Source organism: Dreissena polymorpha, chromosome 16 (assembly GCF_020536995.1).
Source record: "Dreissena polymorpha isolate Duluth1 chromosome 16, UMN_Dpol_1.0, whole genome shotgun sequence".
NCBI lineage: Eukaryota > Metazoa > Mollusca > Bivalvia > Myida > Dreissenidae > Dreissena > Dreissena polymorpha.
In genome coordinates, this window is record NC_068370.1 from 28,077,013 (window position 1) to 28,094,233 (window position 17,221).

Here is a 17,221-nt window from a genome sequence, read left to right on the forward strand (position 1 = left end):
TCGCTTAGTCAGCTGAGATTGAAACAGTGCACTCAACCATCGCTTAGTCAGCCGAGATTGAAACAGTGCACTCAACGATTGCTTAGTCAGCTGAGATTAAAACAGTGCACTCAACCATCGCTTAGTCAGCTGAGATTGAAACAGTGAACTCAACCATCGCTTAGTTAGCTAAGATTGAACGTTGCACTAAACTATCGCTTAGTCAGCCGAGATTGAAACAGTGCACTCAAACCATCGCTTAGTCAGCTGAGATTGAAACAGTGCACTCAACCATCGCTTAGTCAGCCGAGATTGAAACAGTGAACTCAACCATCGCTTAGTCAGCTGAGATTGCAACATTGCACTAAACTATCGCTTAGTCAGCCGAGATTAAAACAGTGCACTCAAACCGTCGCTTAGTCAGCCGAGATTGAAACAGTGTACTCAACCATCGCTTAGTCATCTGAGATTAAACAGTGCACTCAACAATCGCTTAGTCAGCCGAGATTGAACCAGTGCACTCAACCATCGCTTAGTCAGCTGAGATTGATACAGCTAGTGCACTCAACCATCGCTTAGTCGATTGAAACTGTGCATTCAACCATCACTAAGTCAGCTGAGATTGAAACAGTGCACTCAACCATCGCTTAGTCAGCCAAGATTGAAACAGTGCACTCAACCATCGCTTAGTCAGCTGGGAGAAGATAATGTCAAATTAAAGTTTGTCATTTGATAGTGGAAAAATACATGGCATAAAATATCTGGAAAGCCTGGTTTAAGGACAAATTGCCATACATTCTCTCATTAATTGTGTTCAAGCCTGTATACACTTGAAGGCTTTTGCAGAATTATATTGGTATATATTATTAGTGACAGGGTAGTTGTAACATTAAAAAAAAGTAATCAGGATCAGTAAAAGACTTTGGCAGTAACAATGGTTTCAGGAATAACTTTTTTGCCAATATTACTGAACCCTATTCCGTTTTTTTTTATGTCTACATGGTACAGTCAAACTAGACTACCGGGTATTGAGCGAATTGTGGTGAGAGGATGAGGTAAAGAGTGAAAAAAGGTAACATGAAAAGAGTTTGATAGTTAAAGACAGAAGGGCAGTAAAGGACAATAATGTGCTCCAGCATATTGCAGCATATACAAGCGATTGACACAGTAGTTGCTTGCTTTGTTTCTGTCTTCTTTCTTGCATAGTGCTGAAACTGGCAGTCTTCCATATTTCAATGGATTTGTTTCATTTGTACAGTATACAGTGTGCCCCTTAAAATATGCAACAATTTTACAACTTAAGTATAATTCACTGATTTGGTTTTGTTATGTGATCATCATACTGCCATACTAAGTTTTCCCTAATCGAAGAAAAACACCCTGATTACAAATTGTGCTAATTCAAAACAAAATCTGACAGCCCACACGTGCTTTTGTTTACATGTGTTATTTTTAGGTTAGTCACGTGACGTATAGACCATTTCAACATGGCCGACGCAGGTTCCAGTAAGCGCGAAAAATAAAATAAAAATCGATTTTGCTTGCTATAACTTCTTTATTTTCCGTAATTTCTCAATGAAAACGCATCCCTCTATTTTTAGTGAAATGAAATATCAATTCTACTTCGTTTAAATAATAGGTCAAATCATATTTGGCTATCTGGCTTCGTCTGTTTACCTTATTTTCTTGTGGGTGGGGTAAAATAGCACAAGTTGAGTTGAATTCTGCAATACAAATTTTACAACGGTTGCTCTGTTTATCAAGCTGAGTTTGCAGTAAGATTGTAATACAGAACTGTATTAGCATCGTGTTTACTATAATATACAAAACGCTGTACCGTGTTCCTACCAATACCAAATTAACAATCTGAATGTTTGTATTTCATGAGATATAAACCAAAATTTTCACTTGTAAAAATGTGATAATGATATGAAAGAGTGAAATCACAATCCAAGAAGACTTTGAACTCTATAACACCATTCTTAAAAACGTGGAAGGGTTAATCAGTGGATTGGTGTGAATTCTTCAAGTTGGGGATTTTTTAATCATAAAATAATATGATTACATTTGCATTAATTTAAAATAAGTTGCATTGGTACGAATAACTTCTGTCTGAATATGCTTTAGGCTGTCAAGCTAGCGCAGTGGTTGGTACACTCGCTTTTCACCTAGGCAGCATTTGAGGCTAGTAAGTTAATTAGGTAGGAGTGTTAGGGCACACTCTGGGTCCACACACAATGCAGCCTCAGCTCTGGCTCCGAAAGGACCTCATCAACTGCGAAATATACTCAAAGGAATATGCTTAATTTTTATGTGTTTTGAGGTCAAAATGGTTTGGAATGCAGTCTGGGCCCATTGACATTCACTTTGTTAACCTTCCCCCCATACGAAGGAAAGGGGTTATACTGGATTCCTCATGAACGTCTGTCTGTCTTCAAAGCTATTTCTCTGTAGACACAATGTTGTCAAAATGGGTTCAACAATTTTTAATGCACAACTAACAACCAAATTTGCATGCATTGTTCCTTATGATATGAAGTTGTGCATGTGTGATTTTTATGCCTCCGAAGGAGGGCATATAGTGATCAGACCGTCCGTCTGTCCTTCCGTCACACTTAGCGTTTAGGTTTCGCCTTAAGGTTTCGAAAAATGCTCATAACTTCTATGTCGCTTCAGATAGCAACTTGATGTTTTGCATGCATGTGTATCTCATGGGGCTGCACATATTGAGTGGTGAAAGGTCAAGGTCATCATTCAAGGTCTAAGGTCAAATTTATGGATTGAAAGCGGCGCAGAAGGGGGCATTGTGTTTCTTACAAACACATCTCTTGTTATCATCCTACATTTTAAAGTATAACAATTATGCCCCTTTTTCAATTTATACATTATATGACTTCATAAATATTAATATAAACTATACATAAATTAAGGGCATGATTTGAACAAAGTTTTTCATCAAAAAATTGATAAAGAAGGACATTATAAAGTTAGTTCCATCTCATCACGTATTATACACATAGACACTTAAACATCAAAATTACTTAACATTTTCTGTATAGATCATACTTGTACTTTTTATCATGATGCCATTTAACATAACTGTAATGTTCCTTCCTTGCTTTGCCTTCATAGCTTGTTGAACCATGTCTGAATATCAATGTTTGAACTGTAACCATTCGAATTTCAGCTGAGACACATAGTCCCAAACATAGTTATTGTCCAGATACAGGTCAATCAGAAACAGAATCTACAGGAGTATGTATTAAACATTTCCATTTTTACTTTGTATTATATGAACTACTTGGAATATACTTTTTCAGAGTTTGCAACTACATATGGAACTATTTCTAAGTATGGTTTGATGATTTCTTACTCTTCATTGGTCTTGTGCAAAACTAAAATTTACTGTAAATAATGTAAATATTGTAGTGAATGTATATAAACAAGTCGAGGATTTTGAAATGCATTTATTTTATTCATAATTATTGAAATGACATGTGAAAATCGTTTGCACCATATAATAGACAATGATTTGAAATAATATTTGATTTTGTTACATTTTAGGATACAGTTGTGTCTTCAGTCACAGGTCAGTAATTTGATTTTTCTGATTGCTAATTACATGTATAACCTATCTTCAAAAAGTGATTTGGTCCTTTCTGACATTTAGTTCAATAAAAGATGCATGATGGATGATTTTCAAAGTTCCGCAACTCCTCAATTCATAATATTTGTCAAATTAAACACATTATGTTGGGCGTATTGGGGAGCTTATAGCTGTATTCCAGTGAAAGATAAAGAGGATATTTGTTGGATTTGGTGGGATATCAATTTTAATTCACGACTAAATAGAGGATATTTGTTGGATTCGGTGGATTATCGATTTTAATTCACGAGTGATCATAGAAAATATACATTTTATATGATCACGAGTGAATTAAAATCGATAATCCACCGAACCCAACAAATTTTCTTTTTATTTTATGCTTTTTTTCACAGTTTATATACATTGTTAAAGAGTTTAACTAAAGAATTACGTTGGGAAAATGACGTCATTTCGTCCAAAAAATGACGTCATTTAACATAAACAGTGAAAATTATCGATAATTCTCACTGATAATTTTCATTGTTTGAAACAGTGAAATTATCAGTTTTAATTCACTGATATTTCTCTATAAACCACCGGAGAGTATAAAATAATAGAATATAATATTTTCACGTGTGGCCCAGCCATGAGTGAAAATATGTATTTTCTATGATCACGAGTGAATTAAAATCGATATTCCACAGAATCCAACAAATTTTCTTTTTATATTTTAGCTCACCTGTCACGAAGTGACATGATGAGCTAATGTGACCGTTTGATGTCAGGCGTACGTATATGCGTGCGTGTGTGCGTCCATCAACAATTTGCTTGTGTAGATAGTAGAGGTCACAGTTTTCATCCAATCTTTATGAAATTTGGTCAGAATGTTTATTTTGATGAAATCTGGGTTGGTATTGTATTTGGGTCATCTGGGGTAAAAAACTAGGTCACTAGGTCAAATAATTGAAAAACCTTGTGTGGACTATAGAGGTCGCAGTTTTCATCCAATCTTTATAAAATTTGGTCAGAATGTTTATCTTGATGAAATCTCGGTTGGGATTGTATTTGGGTCATCTGGGGTCAAAAACTAGGTAACTAGGTCAAAAACAAGGTCGAATAATAGAAAAACCTTGTCTAGACAATAGAGGTCGCAGTTTTCATCCAATTTTTATGAAATTTGGTCAGAATGTTTATCTTGATGAAATCTGGGTTGGGATTGTATTTGGGTCATCTTGGGTCAAAAACTAGGTCACTACCGGTAGGTCAAATAATAGAAAAACCTTGTGTAGACAATAGAGGTCACAGTTGTTATCCATTCTTTATAAAATTTGATCAGAATGTTTATCTTGGTGAAATCTGGGTTGGGATTGTATTTGGGTCACCTGGGGTAAAAACTAGGTCAATAGGTCAAATCATAGAAAAACCTTGTGTAGACAATAGAGGTCACAGTTTTCATCCAATCTTTATGAAATTTGGTCAGAATGTTTATCTTGATGAAATCTGGGTTGGGATTGTATTTGGTTAGTCAGGTGAGCGATTTAGGGCCATCATGGCCCTCTTTGATTATGTTTTTCACCTTGAATTTACATTTTAAAAGAGTTTAACTGAAGAATTTCGCTGTAATAATGGCGTCATTTCGATTAAAAAATTACATCATTTCACAGTAAAACAGTGAAAAATATCTATATTTTTCACTGTTTGAAACAGTGAAATATCATTTTAATTTCACTGATAATTCCTGATAAACCACCTGAACGCATAAAATAAAGTTGTTTTCTCAGGAATTATTATTAAATTTGATTTGCTGATTACTATTTTGCATCATATCTTTTATCTCACATTAGAATCATTTTATTCACTTGATTTATTATCAGATTTAAAGAAAATCACATTTTTTGATAGGGAAATTATCAAATCTTATGTTCTTCATTGTTCTGGATTCTACAGCATCTAATCAGAAAATATATTGTTTGAAGTCATATCCTATCTCTCAAGGCAATGGTCATCACTTTTTTGTTTGCTTTTAATATTTTTATTATTAAGTTGGTAGTTATTAACTTATTTGCTGTCCAGGAATTTTATTGTGCCCCCCCCCCCCCCCCCCCCCCAGTAGAGTGTGGCATTTGTTCTTATGTCAATCTGTTTGTCAGTCTGTATGAGATTAACCCAAAATAATGCCTGTGGTCTAACATCAGGAATGCTTCCTACAAAGCATTGATACTTAAATAGATTACATCACATTACCTCATAATCATTTTGACCTTCAATTGACCTACTTACTTATCATGACCTTGACATTGACCTACCATACTTGGTGGGATGTTAGCTATGAGTACTCTAAACACAACCACATCACATGCCCCATTTTGACCTTGAAATTTACCTATTATGTCCCCCACTATAGTAGTGGGGGACATATAGTTTTTCCCTGTCTGTTGGTTGGTTGGTTGGTCTGTTGGTTGGTTGGTTGGTCTGTTGGTTGGTTTGCGCCAACTTTAACATTTTGCAATAACTTTTGCTATATTGAAGATAGCAACTTCATATTTGGCATGCATGTGTATCTCATGAAGCTGCACATTTTGAGTGGTGAAAGGTCAAGGTCATCCTTCAAGGTCAGAGGTCAAATACATGTATATGTGGCCAAAATCGCTTATTTTATGAATACTTTTGCAATATTGAAGATAGCAACTTCATATTTGGCATGCATGTGTATCTCATGGAGCTGCACATTTTGAGTGGTGAAAGGTCAAGGTCATCCTTCAAGGTCAGAGGTCAAATATATGTGGCCCAAATGGCTTATTTTATGAATACTTTTGCAATATTGAAGATAGCAACTTCATATTTGGCATGCATGTGTATCTCATGGAGCTGCACATTTTGAGTGGTGAAAGGTCAAGGTCATCCTTCAAGGTCAGAGGTCAAATATATGTGGCCCAAAACGCTTATTTTATGAATACTTTTGCAATATTGAAGATAGCAACTTCATATTTGGCATGCATGTGTATCTCATGGAGCTGCACATTTTGAGTGGTGAAAGGTCAAGGTCATCCTTCAAGGTCAGAGGTCAAATATATGTGGCCAAAATCGCTTATTTTATGAATACTTTTGCAATATTGAAGATAGCAACTTCATATTTGGCATGCATGTGTATCTCATGGAGCTGCACATTTTGAGTGGTGAAAGGTCAAGGTCATCCTTCAAGGTCAGAGGTCAAATATATGTGGCCCAAATCGCTTATTTTATGAATACTTTTGCAATATTGAAGATAGCAACTTGATATTTGGCATGCATGTGTATCTCATGGAGCTGCACATTTTGAGTGGTGAAAGGTCAACATCAAGGTCATCCTTCAAGGTCAAATATATGGGTCAAAGCTTAAATAAGTACAAGTTGCATAGATGTTGTCTTTGAACACTTAACACAGCTTCATTCAGAACTTGAAATTTACATACTTTTGGTCTTAGAAGCTTTGATACTTTCATTAAACACTCAGCACACTCACATCACCTGACCTCATTATGACCTTGACATTGACCTTATTTTGGACTTAACACTTTAAATGGTGCAATATATCATCGATACATAATCGGCTTTCACTGGAGGCATCAGCTTTTTGTTTAAACTCAGAATCTCGTTATTTTACTTTGTTTAGCTCACCTTAGCATGAATTGCTCATGGTGAGCTATTATGGTCATTCTATGTCCAGAGTTAATCATTTTATGTCCAGAATTAATCATTCTATGTCCAGAGTTAATCATTCTATGTCCAGAGTTAATCAGTCTATGTCCAGAGTTAATCAGTCTATGTCCAGTATTATTTGTTGTGAGCTCTTAGCTCATTATCTCACTTGAGGCTAATTTTTCATGTAATCTTGATTAAACTTGCTTAGAATGATAGTCTTGAGAATATATAGGCTGAGTTGGCATCATTGAATATATGTTAGTACTAAAATATGTCATTTATTGATAATGCGCTTTTTTCCAGGAGATGGTGTTTGCAGTTCTAGTACATCTCCCAAATCAAATCCTTTCCATGCAGTGAAGCCTCCAAAATTTGTCCCTACCATAAATGGTAAGATATATTTTAACTTCTTGTAGTTACACCTTTGGTGTGAAACTGCTTTGTGGTATGCAATATTTGAGCTTTTTTTAATAAAGATAAATTGTTTTTAAGCTCATCTAATTTTTGAAAAAAAAATTATGAGCTATTGTCATCACCTTTGCCTTGGCGTGGGCGTCCGCTTAAGTTTTGCGTTTAGGCCCATTTTTCTCATAAAGTATCAATGCTATTGCATTCAAACTTGGTACACTTATCTACCATCATGAGGGGACTGGGCAGGCAAAGTTAGATAACTCTGGCGTGCAATTATACAGAATTATGTGCCCTTTTTATACTTAGAAAATTGAAAATTTTGGTCAAGTTTTGGGTTTAGGTCCACTTTTATTCCTAAAGTATCAAAGCTATTGCTTTCATAATTGCAACACTTACTAACTATTATAAGGGGACTGTGCAGGCAAAGTAATGTTACTCCCACTGGCATTTTGACAGAATTATGGGCCCTTTATACTTAGAAAATTGAAAATTTGGTTAAGTTTTGTGTTTTGGTCCACTTTACCCCTAAAGTATCATAGATATTGCTTTCATACTTGAAACACTTGCAAACTATCATAAGGGGACAGTAAAGCTTAAGTTGCATAACTCTGGTTGTCACTTTTACGGAATTATGACCCTTTTTAGTAACTTTGAATATATTGTTAAATTTTGTGTTTCGATCCACTTTACTTCTAAAGTATCAAGGCTATTGCTTTCAAACTTCAAATGCTTTCATGCTTTCATGAGGTTACTGTACCTGGCAAGTTGAATTTTACCTTGACCTTTGAATGACCTTGACTCTCAAGGTAAAATTATTAAATTTTGCTAAAATTGCCATAACTTCTTTATTTATGATTAGATTTGATTGATACTTTGACAAAACTACTCTTACCTGACATACCACAATAGACTCCACCCAAACCATCCCCCGTGACCTCCCCCCCCCCTCCCCCGAATCCCCCCCCTATTTTTTTTATTTTTTTATGATCATCTCATTAATGACCACCACACCCTCACACTATACACCCCAACCCCACCCTCCCAAAATTATTTTTTTGAAACGGTTAAAAAACACACATATTTATTTTTATTATTTTATTTGTGAAATACCGTCAAACTATTGCACCCTCACATAATTATACCCACCCCACCCCCCCCCCCCCCCCTATTTTTTTTAAACAGTTTAAAAAACACAAATATTAAGTTTTATAATTTTATTTTTGAAATGCCGTCCAAATATACCACCCAAGAATCCCCCCCCCCCCCCCCCCCCCCCCCCTCCCCGATTTTTTTTTTTTTTGTTCCGCATTTTTGGAAGATAATGTAATAAATGTCCACACCCCTACACTATACACCCCTCTTCACTCCACCTCTCCCTCCTTTTTGATTTAAATTGAGAGTTCCTTCACCTTTAAAAAGAAAATTGATGAGCGGTCTGCACCTGCAAGGCGGTGCTCTTGTTGTCTGTACGTTGTGGTCGCACATAGCAAATGATAAGTACTGAAACTTTACATGTAGAATCATGTTCTATGAAAACTGCGCTTTATGCATATGCGTTAAGTGTCGTCCCAGATATGCCTGCGCAACAGCACAGGCTAATCAGGGATGACACTTTCCGCTTTTATTGAAATTTTTGTTTACAGGAAGTTTCTTCAAAACAAATATTCAGTTTATGCGAAAAAAATGTTGTCCCTGATATGCGTGTGCACACTACAGAGGCTAACCTGGAACAACACTTTTCACATATCGTCGCTGTCGTTCTCAAACCTCGTAGCTCCAAAATTTTCAAAAATGTTTTTTCATCTTTTCCGAATATATGAAGTCTGGCGCGTGTTTTTGTGCTATTATATCTCGTAGCTCTACGCCAATGGGAGACCTTGAAAAATGCACGTGATGAAATATTGTAGCTTGATTGTTGGCTTTTTTTCGGGCGAAAAGTCGTAGCGATGTCATTTCACCTATAGGTACGTCATTTCGTTTGGACAATTTTGACGAAAACGTTTTTATATTTGCAGCTACGAGGACGAATTGTCGTACCTCATACCACGGACGCTCCGTGCTTATACAAATGACACACCTGTGGTGACAAAATATCGTAGCTACCATTTCTGAACATCAGTATGACTTATCAGTATGACTTACGCGTCTACGGCTTATACCGTATTTTGCAGCTTCATTTGTTTGGTATTTTTACAAAATTTCAATTTCTAAAACATCGTTATAAAAAAATGAGACGGTTTTTTCTCTCTCCTGAAAACTTGGCATTTTGTAGCTACGAGGTTTGAGAACGACAGCGACGATATGCATTAAACCAGGTTTTCTCAGATCAAGGCTCTATAATTCTCTCATTTCAGCCCCTTCTCTGAACCCATTCGCAGCTCGTCCAGCTCTAAGACAAGACATGGTCTCCTCATCCAACCACACTGGAACAAACTCTCCTGCCAAGTTTATTCTGCGCCCCTCTGCCCTGTCACCCAACCCTCAGAATAATCAAACTGATGGTAAGTGAATATACACTGTAGCCTCTCTTTTGGAAAATTGGGCTAAATGCATGTGCATAAGTGTCATCCCAGGTTAGCCTGTGCAGTTTTACACAGGCTCATCAGAGATGTCAGTTTCAGCCTTTACTTTATTTTGGTTTAAAAGAAACTTCCTTTAAATGGAAAATTATATTAAAGTTGAAAACGTTGTCCCAGATTATGGAATGACATTTTATGCACATGCATTTAGCCCAGTTTTCCCATCACATGACTCATTTTGATTAACAACTGATTCATAAAGTCTACTTTTGTGCTTGAACTATTTCTGATATTGTTATTTGTTGTTTTTACCATGTAAGTCTCACATTTTTATGGATGCCTTCACAACATTTTGGTTGGAGTGCTAATAATTTGAGTCTGTAAATTGGTAATCTGTATAAAATTGTAATTTGTAAAAAATTGCTGAAAGGTTAGAGTTCACTTAATTTGTGCAGCACTTTATAAAAAAGTTCTTTCTTATATGTGTTGCTTCTTAGATAATACAGTGTTAATGGTAGACAAATAAGTACTAATTTTTATATGTAAAATTTGCTAAAAATGAACGACATCAATTGCAGTGTCCACCATGAATACCACAGCAGTTTCATCTCTATTAAAGCCAGCCAAACTTCCTGACCCCACAAAGTCTTCTTCTAAAGGTATGAACAGGAAATAAGTGTCTTACATGTTTGTTTAACCCTTTACCACTTAGATAGGTATTTTGACGCATTTGTAGTGCCATAGAAAGTTGAATTTAATTAAAGACCTTTCCTACTAAATTCAAGTTTTAAAGGCTTCATTTCCAACCCTTAGATACTGTTGCCCAGCAAACAGCATAAAACCTGAACAGACTGCGAGTTACTCGCAGGCTGTTCTTGTTTTATGCTGCTTGCACACAGCCATTTTCAATTTGCTTCTGAGTGGAAAAGGTATTCTTTATTCTTATTGGCTTGAAGTTGTTGGGGAACCCACAAAAACTCTGAGCGATCTGTACTGTGAGCCAAACATTTCATAATAGAATGTGTTCACTTACAATTGTGAACAAAATATTCAAATCCTCAATGGACGAGTATTTAGATTGCCTAAACTCCAGACTTCTTACTGCACATGAATTGACAAGAACCAGATATTTTTTTAACTATTTATATTTATTAATAGTTTAAACAGGTATGCATACAACAAACAAACAAACAAACATAATACTAGTAATATCAATTTATGTTAGATCAGCACATTTTTACGAAGCACATTTACATGTAAGACACAGAACTAAGATATAAAACATTTATAGGCACTTTCAATTTAATTATAAAATGAAATTTAACAAAATAAATATAAATAAAAACAACAACATGAAGACACCACAGAACGATTACACAACTGAATGAATTCTTTAATTGCTAGTTTAGGTGGAAAAGCTGCTCCGTCAGCATTATGACTGCATTTATGTTCCCTTGCAGACTCGGAGGGGATAGAGAAGGAGAACGAGGAGTCCGGGGCTGTGAGTCACCCACTGGACCCCCTGGCCCCTACAAAACTATTACTGGGGGTCGACACATCTGACAGTCCCACGTCCAGCAAGTCAGAAAGCCTGTGCCAATCTGCGTCTAGGGAGCACTCGGACACAAAGTATGGAATATTTGTGGCTGGTTTCTGTGAAATAAGGATTAATGCATGTGTGTAAAGTGTCGTCCCAAATTAGCCTGTGCAGTTCATTTTACGCACATGCATTAAGACAAGTTTTGCCAAAACGTTACTCATTATATTAAAGTGTTTTTTTATGTGTTCCTCATCTTAAAGAGAATGGTGGCAGGGCCCTCTGAATGGGGAATATGGTGAGAAATGGGTAATGATTATTTCAGACAAACATTTTTATTCTTAATTATTAGAAGACATTTGCTACAAAAGCAAATTTAGACCAAACTTGGATAAAAACAAAGTTGTTGGAATTACTCATATTTATAAAAATGCCCCAATTTATTAGGTAAAGGTTGTTTTTAGTCCCCTACCGGTTTCATCGGAGGGGACTTATGGTTTTGTCTCCGTCTGTCCGTGGCACTTTTCTGGATCCTGCGATAACTTTAGAAGTTTTGAATATTTTTTGATGAAACTTGGAACATGGATAGATGGCAATATGGACATTATGCATGTCATTTCATTTTGTTTCTACGTCAAAAACTGTAGTTGCTATGGCAACAAATAGACTAGAAATAGTGCTGAAAATGGTGTTTTTTTCTGGATCCTGCGATAACTTTTAAAGTTCTTAATATTTTTTCATGAAACTTGGAACATGGATAAATGGCAATGGGGACATTATGCACGTCATTTCATTTTGTTCTAACGTCAAAAATTGTGGTTGCTATGGCAACAAATAGACTAGTAATAGTGCTGATAATGGTGTTTTTTTCTGGATCCTGCGATAACTTAAAAAGTTCTTAATATTTTTTCATGAAACTTGCAACATGTATAGACGGCAATATGGACATGATGTTCGTCATTTCATTTTGTTCCTACGTCAAAAATTGTGGTTGCTATGGCAACAAATAGACTAGAAATTGTGCTGATAATGGTGTTTTTTCTGGATCCTGCGATAACTTTAAAAGTTCTTAATATTTTTTCATGAAACTTGCAACATGTATAGATGGCAATATGGACATTATGCACGTCATTTCATTTTGTTCTTACGTCAAAAATTGTGGTTGCTATGGCAACAAATAGACTAGAAATAGTGCTGAAAATGGTGTTTTTTTCTGGATCCCGCGATAACTTTAAAAGTTCCTAATATTTTTCATGAAACTTGGAACATGGATAGATGGCAATATGGACATTATGCACATCATTTCATTTTGTTCCTATGTCAAAAATTGTGGTTGCTATGGAAACAAAACAAAAAATATTCTGAAAATGGTAAAATTTCTGACAATGGTGGAGCCGGTAGGGGACTTTTATTGCTTGGCAATAGTCTTGTTTTCTTTGATCTTGTGAATGGGTTTAGTATGAAAAACAGAAATAAATTTTTCACATTAAAAAAAGTTAACTTCGCATTTTTCTTTCATCAGAAAGAGGTAGTTTTGCATCTATTGACCATGCTACAATTTGATATAACTGATCTATGACAACCACTTTTGGTGTAAGTTTTGCAAAGCATTTACATTGTTCAATTTAAAATGATTGTGTCAAACATTCATTGTTCAATTTAAAATGATTGAGTCAAACATTGATTATTAACATGTTGCTTTGTTATAGACCTAGAGAGCTTTAAATGTTTATTACCTTAAACTGAATATTAAATCTTATAAAACTTTGTTAAATGCATGTGCCCAAAGTGTAGTCCCAGATTAGCCTGTGGAGTCCACACAGGCTAATCAAGGACGACACTTTTCGTCTAAACTGGATTTGGTCAAGACGATTCTTCCTGTAAATGAAATACATTAAAGGTGGAATGTCATCCTGCTTAGCCTGTGCAGACTGCAAAGGCCACTTTACGCTCATGCATTAAACCACCTTTTCACAGAGCAAGGCTCATATAAATTGTTCATTGTAATTCTTTTCAGAGCCGCAGAAGGCAGTCGTAGCATTGATAAAAGTGCTAGTGATTCTTCAACTGAATGTAGTGATAATATTCTAGGAGAAAATCTCACAGAAAAAGTAACGGTAAGAGAAGCACATATACCCACTGCAGTTGTTTAATCCTTTACCATTAAGATACGTATTTTTACGCCGTTGTAGTCTCTTAGAAAGTTAAATTTAATTAAAGAACTTTCTTACTAGATTCAAGTTTCAAAGTTTTAATTTCCAACCCTAAGATACTGATGAGCAGCAAACAGCATAAAACCTGAACAGATTGCGAGTTACTCACAGGCTTTTCTGGTTTTATGCTGTTTGCACATAGCTATTTTCACTTTGCTTCTGAGTGGGAAAGGGTTAAATGCTGTAAAGTAATATGGGCTTGATAATCAGCAGAATCGTATACTTACTATAGTACTATTGTATTAAAAAGAAAATTTGTAATACTGTCTGTAGTTGCAACAATTGATCTGGTAATCACAATAAATGTAAAAGATGCATGAACAAGTCAGGTTAAGTGATTAACAATTTGTCTCTCATAATACTCATGGGGTCAAAGGTCACTGTCACAATAAGTGTGAAAATAGTTTCCGATCAATAACTTGTCAACAAATTGCTGATGGGCTTGATACTTCAGATATGAATTGGCCTGGACAGTAGATGACCCCTAGTTATAATACTATAATATTATCAACTCATGTACTTTAATGATGATTTAACAGAAGTGCATAACTCTGTGTCAACTAAAAAAGTATTTGAGTGGCTAAGTCACACTAATATGATAAGATTAACTTTATAATCAGTTTTGTTGCATAAAATCCTGTTTCAAGGCCCTGTTGTTGTGGGTTGTTTTTTTTTTGGGGGGGGGGGGGGGGGGGGGGTGAGGAGTCATTTGTCGCAATGCTAAACAATGATGTATGTTTTGATTATAGGGTGTTCACACATCTCCAAAGGGTATTGTGAGTAGTTCAGGGTTTGTTTTCGGAGAGAACCTCGCCGAGCGTGTGCAATTCAAGGACCAGGAATTCTCAGAGAAGAATGGAGTGTACTCACCTGACTCTACCAACTCTGTGGAGCAGGCCAACTCAGCAGGTATTGGGAGCATAGACAGTGCTTTTTTTTACCATTTTGGGAATGGTCCATTTGGAATGGGAAAATTTGCGTCATTTTTACTAAATTTGGGAAATATTTATTGTTCATTTTTTGCTAACAAATACTGTAAATTTTGGAAACTTTCAGGTCCCATTTGGGTAAAAAAATATCCTTATTTCCATAGGGGATGGGCCCCCTACAGGACCCAAATTTCAACGAAAAAATACACTGATAGATGAATACTTTGATGTTTTCTTGGTATGCCTGTTTTTATTAACTCATTTTGCCCTGTTGCAATTTGCAACAGACAAATTAAAGTCAGTTTTATTAAATTGCAGTTTGCAATATAAATCTGCTGTTTTATGCATCATACGCCCTTAAAAACAATGTGACAAAAGGGGAAATTGCTCTGTGTAAGCAATTTCTTCTTTTGCCACTTGGTTTTCAAATGTCATCTGCTGCAAGACACATTTTTTGTGTTGCAAAGAGTTAAGAGAAAGTTGTGCATTAGTTCTAAGGACGGGTTCTTTACAATTCTCTATGTGTCTGTTGCTACTAACTTCAATTCAAATAAATAAACTTTAAAATCATTAATATTCGTCGGCATAACATTTTGTGTTTTGTGTTTTTTCAAACTGACTTTCATGCACAGGTACTTTCTTGGATTTCTGTTTACTGAGTGAGGGGGAAAAAAGAGGACTTTGCGACAGTCATTTTCGGATGTGTTTGTATTAAATTCGTGGATGGGTCAATCCACAAAATCAAGAAAATTAATGCCCCACCAATTATCATGAATTTACAATATTCCTCTCACAATTATTATTCTTTTATAGACACATACAAAATATAAAAAAAATCCACTTTGATTGAGGATTGCATATTTTCATTTACATGTCTTTAAAACTCTCATTTCTGTAGTTCCAAAAAGCCTGATAACTGAGTATGTGCAATAAACGGAATATATATTTATTATAGATCAATAACCATTATTGTTATACCACCACAAACGAAGTGTAGGGGGGTATATAGGAGTGAACTTGTCTGTCGGTCGGTCAGTCTGTTGGTCAGTCTGTCAGTCCGTATTAAGTGTCCGCTCTCTAATTCAAGTAGTTTTCATCCGATCTTCACCAAACTTGGTCAGAAGTTGTATCTAGACAATATCTACGGGGTCACTTAGTGCATTTTAAACATTAAGCATGTTGTCCGCTCTCAAATTCAAGTAGTTTTCATCCAATCTTCACCAAACTTGGTCAGAAGTTGTATCTAGATTATGTCTAGGTCAAGTTTGAATATGGGTCATGCTGGGTCAAAAACTAGGCCACGGGGCCACTTAATGAGTTTTAAACATCACCATGTTGTCCGCTCTCTAATTCAAGTAGTTTTCATCCAATCTTCACCAAACTCAGAAGTTGTATCTAGATGATGTCTAGGTCAAGTTTGAATATGGGTCATGCCGGGTCAAAAACTAGGTCACAGGGTCACTTGGTGCGTTTTAAACCTCATCATGTTGTCCTCTCTTTAATTCAAGTAGTGTTCATCCAATCTTCACCAAACTTGGTCACAAGTTTTATCTACGTGATCTCTAGGCCAAGTTTGTTAACTAGGTCACGGGGTCACTTAGTGCGTTTTTATAACATTCAGCATGGTGTCTGCTCTCTAATTCAAGTAGTTTACATCCGATCTTCACCACGCTTGTTATGATCTGTTTTTATGTTTGAAATATGAGCACATAATATAAGGAAGTATGTATTTTTGTGCATACAAAGATATTACTTTTGTGTATTTCTTTGTTAGCTTTAAGTGTACATAAATATTAGTTGCATCATGCAAAAATGGGGCTTATGCCATGTTTGGCCAGCAATACCCCAGACCCGTCTGCAGGTTATGGTAGCTTTGTCAGGAGCTTCCCGTTCAGCTAAAGAGACCCCTGTTTCTTGGATGAATTTGTAGAGGACATGGTAACTCCTGACCAGACTGCGCTTACGTGCAAGTTGGATGGGAGCGAAACAGGCCACACATGGGATTGGCATACTTAAAACAAAAATCCATTTACAAGATGCACTGGACTACATGACACAGGCATCTTGTGTCTGGAAAAAAGTCTTATACCTCAAAATATATGGCATAAGGTCCATTTTCCCCATGTGTTTGCTGATATCCATTTGATTGCAGATGCTGGTAAAACACTGGAGGAGTCAGCCAGGGAGTACCAGCTGACTCATGGTCGCAAAACAGAGTTACAGAAAGTGGAGGTGGTGACGGGAGAGGAAAACGAGTCCAATGTTATACAGGTACTACACTTTTGAACCATGACTATGGCACATAACTGGGATATGAGTGGATCAGTCACCATAAAGAAAAGCTTTTAGAACATTTACACTTATTG

At 36.0% G+C, this 17,221-nt stretch overlaps 1 protein-coding gene across 1 annotated transcript in view; it reads left to right on the top strand.

Moving 5' to 3' along the window:
* Positions 1-1,439: 1,439 nt before the first annotated feature.
* Positions 1,440-17,221, top strand: part of LOC127861533 (ran-binding protein 3-like) — a 29,914-nt gene continuing 14,132 nt past the window's right edge. Inside the window, exons 1-10 of the mRNA XM_052400120.1 lie at positions 1,440-1,485; positions 3,167-3,234; positions 3,544-3,568; positions 7,550-7,636; positions 10,012-10,158; positions 10,755-10,835; positions 11,637-11,805; positions 13,731-13,830; positions 14,676-14,835; positions 17,008-17,126. Of these exons, the coding sequence (XP_052256080.1) occupies positions 1,467-1,485; positions 3,167-3,234; positions 3,544-3,568; positions 7,550-7,636; positions 10,012-10,158; positions 10,755-10,835; positions 11,637-11,805; positions 13,731-13,830; positions 14,676-14,835; positions 17,008-17,126 (975 nt within the window). The 5' untranslated portion in view covers positions 1,440-1,466. The remainder of the gene's footprint in view (positions 1,486-3,166; positions 3,235-3,543; positions 3,569-7,549; positions 7,637-10,011; positions 10,159-10,754; positions 10,836-11,636; positions 11,806-13,730; positions 13,831-14,675; positions 14,836-17,007; positions 17,127-17,221) is intronic.